Raw genomic sequence first — 14129 nt, forward strand, 5'->3', positions numbered from 1 at the left:
AGGGACTGGAGCAGTCCGCCAAGGGAACGGAAGCAAGGTGAGTATGTTTTTTTTTTTTAAATATGTGTATGGTATGGGTGCCAATATACTGTACTAGCTATTGAACCTGATCTACACCCGGGTGGTGAGCATTTATATTGGTATACAGTATGGTCTCCATCCTGGTATGTGCTGCTTCCATCCTGCGCCCTAATCTTGTCATGTGCTGCTACCATCTAGCGCCCCATCCTGTTATATACTGCTCCCTTCCTACGCCCCCTTCCTGTCATGTGCAGCCCCCATCCTGTGCCCTCATCCTGTTTTGTGCACCTCCATCTTGTCATGTGCTACTCTATTCCTGTGCCCTCATCCTGTCATGTGCTCCCATTCTGCGCCCCAATCCTGTCATATGGTGCTCCCATCCTGCATCCCCAGGCTGTCATATGCTGCTCCCGTCCTGCGCCCCCATGCTGTCATGTGCTGCTCCCTTCCTGCGCCCCCATTCTGTCATGTGCGGCTCTCATCCTGCATCCCCATCCTGTCATGTGCTGCTCCCATTCTGCGCCCCTATTCTGTCATGTGCCGCTTCCATCCTGCGCCCCCATTCTGTCATGTGCTGATTCCATCCTGCGCCCCCATTCTGGTATGTGCTGCTTCCATTCTGCACCCCCAGACTCTGAATACTTATGACCATGTGATATTTCAGTTTTTTTAAGAAATTTGCAAAAATTTCTACATTTCTGTTTTTTTTTCAGTCAAGATGGGGTGCAGAGTGTACATTAATGAGAAAAAAATTGAACTTTTTTGAATTTACCAAATGGTTGCAATGAAACAAAGAGTGAAAAATTTAAAGGGGTCTGAATACTTTCCGTACCCACTGTAAGCTGGCAAACACCCTAAAACAGGGGTGGACACTGACAGATTTGGGCTCCTGTTCAAGAAATGTGTCCGGGCCCCGCTGCATTTGCATAATATGCTACACTTCCCGATGGCAGCTGGGAACCTAGCAAAAGCCACGAGTGTGTAATTATTAGGAAATGGCCTAGCTGTAACAAACCATAGAATAAAGTTAATTTAAAAGTAAAAAAAAAAATTGCTGCAGGGTAATGAGCAATAATCTGATATTAACCAATAGCTTACAGTCTATAAACGGCTTGTTCTCCTTAAGAGTGTCGGACTCTCGCAGTGGCAGCGACTAATGAGTTAATCATTGCATATTTCAAAAGATATATTAGCCTGCCCTAAAACACAGTGCTGTAGTGACCCGCCTTCAGCATAAGTGTCTGAGACAGCTGCCTCTGTACTGTCCGGGAATACTCTGCAGAGACTCACATCGTCAGATTACACACATGCACACACTGTATGCACACGCATGTTAGGACCTGTCATACACCACTGAGTGCGGAGCTGAAGAAGGGCAACACTAGAGCACTACCAGTCTTGAGCTGACACCAGTGCCCTCACCCATGTACTAGGAATCCCACTGATAAGGCACTCACATGCTGAAAACTGAGTCAACACCGGTAAGAGCTGGAAGAATAAAAAATAAAATCTCAAGATGATCCCCTACGTGAATCTTCGATTGAAGTCCTTAATGAAGATCCTCCTGGCACTATGTCTGGTCACTATGGTAGGACTACTTCTTTCCCGCAAGGAACGGATGGTTAATAATATATTGCCACTGTGGCCTGCCGATTACAAGAGGTAAGAATGATCGGTGGGTGGTGGTGACCCTACGGACTCTTATAGGACGTTTTTCCATTTTTGATGGATCGAACACTAGGGCAGTATTTGTGATGCTGGGTATCAGATGGGTACTGGGTAAACTTAAAACTTGTGTTTCTAAGGGCTCAGAGATTGTGACCTTTATTAGTATTATTATTTATTTATATAGCACCATTAATTCCATGGTGCTGTACATTAGACGGGGTTACATCAACATACAAATATCACTTACTGTAAACAAAACTAACAATGACAGACTGATAAAGAGGAAAGAGGACCCTACCCTTGAGGGCTTACATTCTACAGGATTGTAGGGAAGGAGACAGTTGGTCAGGGGTTGCAGCAGCTCCGATGTTGTTGAGGTGGCCGTGTGGTCATTACAGGTTGTAAGTGGAGCGCCCCCAGTAGGGCAAGGGGTTACTCGGTAGCGGGTCCTTCGGTTCTCGGCGGGGATGTCACGGTGGCTGACCCGGTCCGTGGCCCTAGGGGAACGTCCGTTGTAAATGGGGGAAAGGTCTTTAAAGGGATGATGTTCGTGATTCAGTCAGGGTGACCGACGCTGCTTAGGGATCCGCTGGGGTGATGTTATGGCAGCTAGATGGTATACCTTCCCACAGGTGAAGTGTATCCCCAGGGCTTCCCAGAGTGTAGATGGTGAATGGTATGAGGCGCAGTGAAGAACGAGGACACAAGGTTGCAGTCTCTTTACCTTTACTGAAGGCTTCAGTGTCCACAGTCCAGGGTACGGACCACAGGGTAGACAGAGTCCGGCCGGTCTGAAGGCAAATCCAGAGTCCCCTTATCCAGGTGGAAATCAGTAGCCTTCCTATAGCGCCTGGGTGTTGTAGTACCTCCCTGCTGAGCTTCTCGGTAAGGTCCTCACAACTACTGTAGATGTTAAGTCTCTTTCTCTCTGTCCCCCTGATGGATAGGATAGGATAAACCCGTATGACTGATGGCCTGAGGCTTTTTACAGGGACTCTATCACGCCCCGGCCCCCACAAGTTGCCACCGTGCCTCCTGGGTATAAGGTCGGGCAGCCAATGTGGAATTAACTGTCCTGCCAGTCTCTGAAGTAAAGCATAGAGATCCTTACTCCCTCGGTGTTCTGGCTACTGGGGTTCCTGCGCCTCAGTAGGAGGCAGCCTTTTACAGGGCAGAACTCCTTCTGGTTTCCTCTCCTTTTGCTATGACTTCGTTTCTCACCCTCTGCAATACACTTCTCTTCTAATGTCTCTTTCTTAGGATGCTGCCGCACGTGGGGCAGGCGCAGCTCCGTGGACCCTCGTCCTCCTCAGACCACAATTTGGATCTGACTGGAACTCGCTCCAGCCAGCTTCTCCCTCCTTTTGCCTTTCTGTCCAGACCACCAGTTTTGCCTAATTGTGAGGAGTGCCCTAATAGATAGGAGCGTAGCTCCTCCTGGCGGCCTGGAGTGTGAAGTGTGTTGTGTGGTTTGTGATACCTGGTAAAGAGATCTCCTTTATTGCCTTCAGACATAACTTCACTCCCCCTGGTGTAAGAATGACATTACTGCAACGACCAGAACTCTGGGGCGCTGCATAAGCTACTTTGAAGAGATGGGTTTTCAGGTTATGTTTGAAGGATCCGAATGTGGTGGATAACCGTACGTGTTGGGGCACAGAATTCCAGATGATGGGGGATATTCGGGAGAAGTCTTGGAGGTGATTGGGTGAGGAGCGAATAGGCATGGAGGAGAGAAGGAGGTCTTGGGGGGACTGGAGATTACGTGAGGGAAGTTATTGAGAGATTAGTTCTGAAATGTATGGAGGAGAAAGGTTATGGATGGCTTTTGTAGGTCAGTGTTAGTAGTTTAAACTGGATACGCTGTGAAATTGGGAGCCAGCAAAGGGATTTGAAAAGAGGGGAAGCAGGAGTGTAGCGAGGAGAGACATTAATTAGTAGGGCAGCAGAGTTAAGGACGGACTGGAGTGGTGCGAGAGTGTTAGAAGGCAGGCCACAGAGGAGGATGTTGCAGTAGTCGAGGCAGGAGATGATTAGAGCATGCACAAGCATTTTGGTGGAGTGAGGGTTGAGGAAAGGACGAATTCTGGAAATATTTTTGAGCTGGAGGCGACAGGAGGTGGCGAGAGCTTGGATGTGTGGTTTAAAGGACAGGGCAAAATCAAGGGTTACTCCAAGGCAGCGGATTACCGGGACAGGGGAAAGTATGAATTTATTTATTGTGATAGATAGATCAGGTAGGAAAGGTGTGCGAGATGGAGGAAATATAATTAGTTCAGATTTGTCCACATTGAGTTTGAGGAAATGAGAGGAGAAGAAAGAGGATATGGCTGATAGACACTCTAGGATTCTGGAGAGCAGAGAGGTGACATCTGGGCCAGAGAGGTAGATCTGAGTGTCATCGGCATATAGATGGTACTGGAAGCCATAGGACTTTATGAGTTGTCCCAGGCCAAGGGCATAGATTGAGAAGAGAAGGGGTCCTAGGACAGAGCCTTGAGGGACACCAACAGAGAGGGGGCAAGATGAAGAGGTAGTATGGGAGTAGGAAACACTAAATGTGCGGCTGGTAAGGTATGAGGAGATCCAGGATAGGGCGAGGTCTTTGACACCAACGGAAGAGAGTATCTGTAGTAGGAGGCAGAGGTCAACTATGTCATAGGCAGAGGACCGGTCAAGAAGGAGGAGTATAGAGAATTGTCTGTTAGCTTTGGCTGTAAGTAAGTTGTTCATAAGTTTGGTCAGGGCAGTCTCAGTGGAATGGTGGGGATGGAAGCCAGATTGTAGGTTGTCGAAGAGAGAGTTAGATGCAAGGTGAGAGGAAAGTTCAGCGTGGACGTGCTGCTCAAGTAGTTTGGAAGCAAATGGGAGCAAAGATATGAGGCGGTAGCTGGACATAGCACTCGGATCAAGGGATGGCCTTTTGAGGATAGGTGTGATTGTAGCACGTTTGAAAGCAGAGGGGAAGGTACCAGAAGTTAGTGATAGATTGAAGTGATGGATTAGGGATGGGATTATTGTAGTGGTGAGGTTGGGGAGGAGGTGTGATGGGATGGGGTCATGTGCACAAGTGGTGAGGTGTGATTTGGAGAGAAAATGAGCAAGTTGTCCTTCAGTGATTTTGGAGACAAAAATTATGGGGTTAGGGCATTGGTCTAGTATACAAAGGGGTTGTAGTGGTCGGACAACAAAGACTTGCCTTGTTTAGTCTATCTTATTTTTGAAGTGCGTGGCAAAGTCCTCAGCAGAGATTAGGGAAGTCGGAGGGGGCAGTGGTGGGTGGAGGAGGGAGTTAAAGGTGCTGAACAACTGTTTGGGGTTGTGGGATAGGGAAGATACAAGGGATGTGAAATAGGCCTGTTTAGCAGAGGTGAGAGCTGATTTGAATGCAAGTGTTGCTTGTTTGAGGGCAGTGAAATCATCTTGCGAATGCGTTTTCTTCCAACATCGTTCTGCAATTCTGGATACTTGCCGAAGCTTTTTAGTGATGTTATTGTGCCAGGGTTGTCTATTGATTCGTCGCACTCTGCTATGCATGACAGTGGCGACCGAGTCGATGGCTGATGCCAGAGTAGCATTTTACAAACATATGGCAGTGTCTGTGTCGTGGAGTGAAGCTATGGAGGACAGTGGCGGAGTAGAGTCAAGAGAGTGTACGAGGGTCTAGGTGTGCGAGGTTTCTGCGGGGGTGTGCATGTTGCTGGACATGGGTGACAGGTGTGGAGGACAGTGATGAGAAAATGAGTAGATGGTGGTCAGATAGAGGGAGAGGGGAGGTTGTGAAGTTAGATAGGGAGCAGAAACGGGTGAAGACCAGGTCTAATGTGTGTCCGTCTGTGTGGGTGGCTGAGGAGGACCACTGAGTAAGTCCAAAAGATGAAGCAAGGGAGAGGAGTTTGGAGGCTGCTGACTGGTGGGTGTCAATGAGATGTTGAAGTCACCCATGATGATGGCGGGAATTTCAGCAGAGAGAAAATGAAGAAGCCAGGTGGAGAATTGGTCAATAAAGGCAGTGGTCGAGCCCGGAGGTCGGTATATGACGGCCATTAGAAGGCTGGAGGGAGAGTAGATGCGGACCTTTACGAAGTGAATGTGATGAACCAGCAGCTGATGGGGCTTGTAGTTCCTTCCACTGTGTCAAAGGAAACAGTCATGTGTACATCTTTGTGTTTATGTGATGGGTTATGTGATTTTATTTGTCTTTGTGTGTGTGAACCTATATGTTAATATTTATGTATGTATGTGAATATCTTTGCGTTTTGCTTTGAGTATTTGTCTGTGTTTTAGTACTTATGTGTGTATCTGAGTATCAGTCCTTTTTATGTATCTCTGTGCTTTTTTGTATGTTTTGTATTGTTTTATTTATTATGCTTACTTGGAATCATAGAATGGAAGAGTTGGAAGGGACCTCCTGGGTCATCTGGTCCAACCCCTGCTCAAAGCAGGATTCACTAAATCATCCCAGACAGATGTCTGTCCAGCTTCTGTTTGAAGACTTCCTTGGAAAGAGAACTCACCACCTCTCGTGGTAGCCTGTTCCACTAAAGATGATCCTTCTACAATGTGATAGCCCTTGAGATATTTGTAGACAGCTATAAAGTCTCTCAGTCTTTTTTTTGCAAGCTAAACATTCCCAAATCCTGTAAACGTTCCTCATAGGACATGGTTTGCAGACCAGTCACCATTCTGGTCGCTCTTCTCTGAAATTGCTCCAGTTTGTTGATGTCTTTTTTAACCCTTTTACCCCCAAGGGTGGTTTGCACGTCAATGACCAGGCCAATTTTTACAATTCTGACCACTGTCCCTTTATGAGGTTATAACTCTGGAACGCTTCAACAGATCCCGGTGATTCTGACATTGTTTTCTCATGACATATTGTACTTCATGATAGTGGTAAAATTTCTTTGATATTACCTGCGTTTATTTGTGAAAAAAATGGAAATTTGGCGAAGATTTAGAAAATTTCGCAATTTTCCAACTTTGAATTTTTATGCAATTAAATCACAGAGATATGTCACACAAAATACTTATTAAGCAACATTTCCCACATGTCTACTTTACATCAGCACAATTTTGAAACCCAAATTTTTTTTTGTTAGGGAGTTATAAGGGTTAAAAGTTGACCATCAATTTCTCATTTTTACAACACCATTTTTTTAGGGACCACATGTCATTTGAAGTCATTTTGAGGGGTCTATATAATAGAAAATACCCAAGTGTGACACCATTCTAAAAACTGCACCCCTCAAGGTGCTCAAAACTACATTCAAGAAGTTTATTAACCCTTCAGGTGTTTCACAGGAATTTTTGGAATGTTTAAATAAAAATGAACATTTAACTTTTTTTCACAAAAAATTTACTTCAGCTCCAATTTGTTTTATTTAACCAAGGGTAACAGGAGAAAATGGACCCCAAAAGTTGTTGTACAATTTGTCCTGAGTACGCTGATACCCTATATGTGGGGGTAAACCACTGTTTGGGTGCATGGCAGAGCTCAGAAGCGAAGGAGCACCATTTGACTTTTCAATGCAAAATTGACTGGAGTTGAGATGGGACGCCATGTTGCGTTTGGAGAGCCTCTGATGTGCCTAAACATTGAAACCCCCCATAAGTGACACCATTTTGGAAAGTAGACCCCCTAAGGAACTTATCTAGACGTGTGGGGAGCACTTTGACCCACCAAGTGCTTCACAGAAGTTTATAATGCAGAGCCGTAAAAATAAAAAATCATATTTTTTCACAAAATGATCTTTTCGCCCCCAATTTTTTATTTTTCCAAGGGTAAGAGAAGAAATGGGACCCCAAACGTTGTTGTACAATTTGTCCTGAGTAAGCTGATACCCCATATGTGGGGGTAAATCACTGTTTGGGCGCATGGCAGAGCTCGGAAGGGAAGGAGCGCCATTTGACTTTTCAATGCAAAATTGACTGGAATTGAGATGGGACTCCATGTTGCGTTTAGAGAGCCACTGATATGCCTAAACATTGAAACCCCCCACAAGTGACACCATTTTGGAAAGTAGACCCCCTAAGGAACTCATCTAGATGTGTTGTGAGAGCTTTGAACCCCCAAGTGTTTCACTACAGTTTATAACGCAGAGCCGTGAAAATAAAAATTCTTTTTTTTCCCACAAAAATTACCGTATTTTTTAGCCCCCAGTTTTGTGTTTTCCCAAGGGTAACAGGAGAAATTGGACCCAAAAGTTGATGTCCAATTTGTCCTGAGTATGCTGATACCCCATATGTGGGGGGGAACCACCGTTTGGGCGCATGGGAGAGCTCGGAAGGGAAGGAGCGCCATTTGGAATGCAGACTTAGATGGAATGGTCTGCAGGCGTCATATTGCGTTTGCAGAGCCCTTAATGTACCTGAACAGTAGAAACCCCCCCACAAGTGACCCCATGTTGGAAACTAGACCCCCCAAGGAACTTATCTAGATGTGTTGTGAGAACTTTGAACCCCCAAGTGTTTCACTACAGTTTATAACGCAGAGCCGTGAAAAAAAATATTTTTTCACACAAAAATTATTTTTTAGCCCCCAGTTTTCTATTTTCCCAAGGGTAACAGGAGAAATTGGACCCCAAAAGTTGTTGTCCAATGTGTCCTGAGTACGCTGATATCCCATATGTTGGGGTAAACCCCTGTTTGGGCGCATGGGAAAGCTCAGAAGGGAAGGAGCACTGTTTTACTTTTTCAACGCAGAATTGGCTGGAATTGAGATCGGACGCCATGTCGCGTTTGGAGAGCCCCTGAAGTGCCTAAACAGTGAAACCCCCCCCCAATTATAACTGAAACCCTAATCCAAACACATCCCTAACCCTAATCCCAATGGTAACCCTAACCACACCCCTAACCCTGACACACCCCTAACCCTAATCCCAGCCCAATTCCCAACCGTAAATGTAATCCAAACCCTAACCCTAACTTTAGCCCCCACCCTAACTGTATCCCTAACCCTAGCCCTAACCCTAGCCCTAACCCTAGCCCTAACCCTTGCCCTAACCCTAACCCTAATGAGAAAATGGAAATAAATACATTTTTTTAATTTTTTTATTTTTCCCTAACTAAGGGGGCGATGAAGCCCCAACCCTAGCCCCAACCCTAACCCTAACCCTAACCCTAATGGGAAAATGGAAATAAATACACTTTTTAAATTGTATTATTTTTCCCTAACTAAGGGGGTGATGAAGGGGGTTTGATTTTCTTTTATAGTGGGTTTTTTAGCGGATTTTTATGATTGGCAGCCGTCACACACTGAAAGACGCTTTTTATTGCAAAAAATATTTTTTGCGTTACCAAATTTTGAGAGCTATAATTTTTCCATATTTTGGTCCACAGAGTCATGTGAGGTCTTGTTTCTTGCGGGACGAGTTGATGTTTTTATTGGTAACATTTTCCGGCACGTGACATTTTTTGATTGCTTTTTATTCCAATTTTTGTGAGGCAGAATGACCAAAAATCAGCTATTCATGAATTTCTTTTGGGGGAGGCGTTTATACCGTTCCGCGTTTGGTAAAATGGATAAAGCAGTTTTATTCTTTGGGTCAGTACGATTACAGCGATACCTCATTTATATCTTTTTTATGTTTTGGCGCTTTTATATGATAAAAACTATTTTATAGAAAAAAATTATTTGTGCTTCGCTTTATTCTGAGGACTATAACTTTTTTATTTTTTCGCTGATGATGCTGTATGGCAGCTAATTTTTTGCGGGAAAAGATGATGTTTTCAGCGGTACCATGGTTATTTATATCTGTCTTTTTGATCGCGTGTTATTCCACTTTTTGTTTGGTGGTATGATAATAAAGCGTTGTTTTTTGCCTCGTTTTTTTTTTGTTTACGGTGTTCACTGAAGGGGTTAACTAGTGGGACAGTTTTATAGGTCGGGTCGTTACGGACGCGGCGATACTAAATATGTGTACTTTTATAGTTTTTTTTATTTAGGTAAAGAAATGTATTAATAGGAACAATATATATATATATATATATATATATATATATATATATATATATATATATATATATATATATATATATGTATATATATTCTTTTTTTTAGGATTTTTTTTTTTTTACACTATAACATTGCCCCAGGGGGGGGGGGGGGGCATCATGTTATAGTGTAAGATCGCTGATCTGACACTTTGCTGTGCACTGTGTCAGATCAGCGATCTGACGTGCACTGCTCCAGGCTTACCAGCGCTTGCTCTGAGCAGGCGCTGGTAAGCCACCTCCCTGCAGGACCTGGATGTAGCCCCACGGCAATTTTGGATCCGGGCCTGCTGCAGGGAGGAGGAGGTAAGAGACCCTCGGAGAAACGCGATCACATCGCGTTGCTCCGGGGGTCTCAGGGAAGCATGCAGGGAGCCCCCTCCCTGCGCGATGCTTCCCTATACCGCCGGAACACTGCGATTATGTTTGATCGCAGTGTGCCGGGGATTAATGTGCCGGGGACGGTCCGTGACCGCTCCTGGCACATAGTGCCGGATGTCAGCTGCGATAGTCAGCTGACACCCGGCCGCGATCAGCCGCGCTCCCCTCGTGAGCATGGCCGATCGCATATGACGTACTATCTAGTTGGTGGTCATACGGGCCCACCCCACCTCGACGGGATAGTATGTCTAATGTCAGAAAGGGGTTAAAATGTGGTGCCCAAAACTGGACACAGTATTCTAGATGAGGTCTGACCAAAGAGGAGTAGAGGGCAATAATGACTTCATGTGATCTAGACTGTATGCTTCTGTTAATACATCCCAGAATTGTATTTGCCTTTTTTGCTGCTGCATCACACTGTTGACTCATGTTCAGTTTATGATCTATTAGTATACCCAAGTCTTTTTCACATGTGCTGTTGCTTAGCCCTATTCCTCCCATTCTGTATATGCTTTTTTCATTTTTATTTCCCAGATGTAGTACTTTGCATTTTTCCCTGTTAAAAACCATTCTGTTAGTGGCTGCCACTGCTCCAGTTTATTTATATCTTTTTGAATCCTCTCTCTCTTCTCTAGTATTAGCTATCCCTCCTAGCTTTGTGTCATCAGCAAATTTAATAATTTTACCCTCAATTTCTTCTTCTAAATCTAATATATAAAGCTGAATGTGTGTGCGTATGTGTGTGTGTGTGTGTATGTCCGGGATTGGCATCTGCACTGTCGCAGCTACAGCCACAAAATTTTGCACAGTCACACGTCTGGACCCTGAGAGCGTCATAGGCTATGTTGTGAGGAGAAATTTTAACCCCGCGCATTCCAATTCACCAAACAATTTTGCCCCTATCTACATAATGGGGAAAAAGTGAAAGGAAAAGTGTTGGAGGCAAATTGACAGCTGCCAGATGTGAACAAGGGGGACTTAAAGAGTGAGAGCGATGGCGCCAAAGAGTATATACCGTACAGTTGCTAAGGTGGGGCCCCGACATGGGATACTCACCACACACGGGGATATAAACACACATACAAAATGCGCCACACACTACCACGTGCTTGAACACATATATCACCCTCAGCACACATTTCACCACACATACACCAACCTCGCCACATAAAAGTCGAAACAGAAAAATCGCCGCTCAAAACTCGCCACGTGCAAAACTCGCCACATGCAAAACTCGCCACATGCAGAACTAGGCTCACGCAAAACTCGCCACACGTGCAAAACTCACCTCATGGAAAACTCGCCACATGCAAAACTTGCACACGCGGAAAAATTGCCACATGCACAAAAGTTGCAACACATGCAAAAGTTGCCTCACACAAAACTTGCACATACTCAAAATGCACCACACATAAAATTCGCCATGCACAAAACTTGCTGCACAGAACTTGCTACACTAACCTGTCACATGCAACTCGACACACAAAAAGTTGCTACACGCATGTCGCCACACAAAACTCATCTCACAAAAGTCGCTACATGCATGTCGCCACACACAACTTAACACACACAACTTGACACATGAAACTCGCCCTAAAACACACACAAGTCTGGTATTATCCTTCAAAAATAAAAATCTGATTAATAAGCAGACAAACTACAAGAGCAACAACTGTACCATATAGCAAATACAGCAGCTGTCAGTCACATAACCTGTCTATTATGTGTATGTGTGAGCTAATATATACTGCCAGGGGGGAGGGCTTCCTGTTGGCTGGGGATTTATCAGGCTGCCAATTTAGCTTACAAATACTGAGGTAAAAATACTGAGCAAATAACATGTGAACGAGGTCTAATACAGGAGGACATGACACACAGATATATACTATTTACAGGGGAGATGACACACAGGTATATACTATATACAGGGGAGATGACACACACACATATATACTTTATACAGGGGAGATGACACAGGTATATACTATATACAGGAGGAGATGACATACAGGTACATACTATATACAGGGGAGATGACACAGAGATATATACTATATACAGGAGGAGATGACATACAGGTATATACTATATACAGGAGGAGATGACACACAGGTATATACTATATACAGGGGAGATGACACACGTATATACTATATACAGGAGATGACACACAGATATATAGATATATACTATATACAGGAGCAGATGACACAGGTATGCACTATATACAGGAGGAGATGACATACAGGTACATACTATATACAGGAGGAGATGACATACAGGTACATACTATATACAGGAGGAGATGACACACAGGTATATACTATATACAGGAGCAGATGACACACAGGTGTATACTATATAGAGGAGGAGATGACACACGTATATACTATATACAGGAGGAGATGACATACAGGTATATACTATATAAAAGAGGAGATGACACATAGGTATATGTTATGATCCGGTGGTAGGATCTCAAAACTGACCTGACACATATGACCAGAATATAGGACAAGTTCTGGGGATGTGGAAGCTATACTGACCGCAATCCTGATCCTATCCACAAACACTAAAGGTAGCTGTGGAGCGTTCCTAAAATCCTAGACGCCTCGTCCACAGCCTGAGAAACTGACTACCACTAGAGAGAAAGCAAAGACCTCACTTGCCTCAGAGAAATAACCCCAAAGTTATAGTCAGCCCCCCACAAATAATAACGGTGAGTTAAGGGGAAAAGACAAACGTAGAAATGAAACAGGTTCAGCAAATGAGGCCCGCTAACACTAGATAGACTGAAAATAGATAGGAGTCTGTGCGGTCAGTACAAAAACTATCAAAAATAAACCACGCAGAGAATACAAGAACCCCCACACCGACTCACGATGTGAGGGGCGCACTCTGCACCCCAGAACTAACCAGCAAGCGAAAAATCACATATAAGCAAGCTGGACTGAACTCATCATATACAGAGAAACGTTTTCAAGGAAATAATGAGCAAAATGAACAAACAAACTTAACTTCTCCAGCAGGAGACTGGTCACAAGGAATATTCAGGAGCTCTCAGAAACAGGACTGAATACACCGACAGCAGGCAACAAATGAAGGGCCAGGTGAATTAAATAGGCCCAGCATAGCAGGAAATGAATCAGCAGAGCCCAGCAAAGACCAGCCATATCGCTAAAGGCCACCAGAGGGAGCCCTAGAACGAACTCACACAGTACCGCTCATGACCACAGGAGGGAGCCCGAGAACGGAATTCACAACAGGTATATAGAGAAGATGACATACAGCAGGTATATACTATATACAGGAGGAAATGACATACAGATACATACTATACAGGGGAGATGACACAGGTACATACTATATACAGGGGAGATGACATACAGGTATATACTATATACAGGAGATGACATACAGGTATATACTTTATATAGGAGGAGATGACATACAGGTATATAGTATATACAGAAGAGATGACATACAGGTATATACTATATACAGGAGGAGATGACACATAGGTATATACAATATACAGGAGGAGATGACATACAGCAGGTATATACTATTTACAGGGGAGATGACATACAGGTATATACTATATACAGAAGAGATGACATACAGGTATATACTATATACAGGAGGAGATGACACATAGGTATATACAATATACAGGAGGAGATGACATACAGCAGGTATATACTATTTACAGGGGAGATGACATACAGGTATATACTATATACAGAAGATGACATACAGGTGTATACTATATATAAGGGAGATGACAAGCATGTATATACTGAGGGGAAAATGAGAGGTGTGAGGTGAAAATGAGGGGTGTGAGGTGAAAATGAAAAGGTGTGAGTGCAAAATGAGAGGAGTGAGGGAAAATAGTGGAGTGATCGGAAAATGACAGATGTGAGGTCGAAATGACAAGTGTTAGGGGGGAATGAGAGGAGTGAGGGGGAATGAGAGGAGTGAGGGGAAAATAAGAGCAGTGAGGGGGAAAATGAGAGGTGTAAGGGAGAAAATGAGAGATGTGAGGGGGAAAATGAGAGACGTGATGG

At 44.2% G+C, this 14129-nt stretch overlaps 1 protein-coding gene across 1 annotated transcript in view; it reads left to right on the plus strand.

The window, feature by feature from the left end:
* The first annotated feature begins 1277 nt into the window (after positions 1 to 1277).
* LOC143766019 (alpha-N-acetylgalactosaminide alpha-2,6-sialyltransferase 2-like) overlaps positions 1278 to 14129 on the plus strand; it is a 214616-nt gene continuing 201764 nt past the window's right edge. The window contains exon 1 of the mRNA XM_077253349.1: positions 1278 to 1683. Within this exon, the coding sequence (XP_077109464.1) occupies positions 1538 to 1683 (146 nt within the window). The 5' untranslated portion in view covers positions 1278 to 1537. The remainder of the gene's footprint in view (positions 1684 to 14129) is intronic.

The sequence above is a fragment of the Ranitomeya variabilis genome, chromosome 4 (assembly GCF_051348905.1).
Source record: "Ranitomeya variabilis isolate aRanVar5 chromosome 4, aRanVar5.hap1, whole genome shotgun sequence".
NCBI lineage: Eukaryota > Metazoa > Chordata > Amphibia > Anura > Dendrobatidae > Ranitomeya > Ranitomeya variabilis.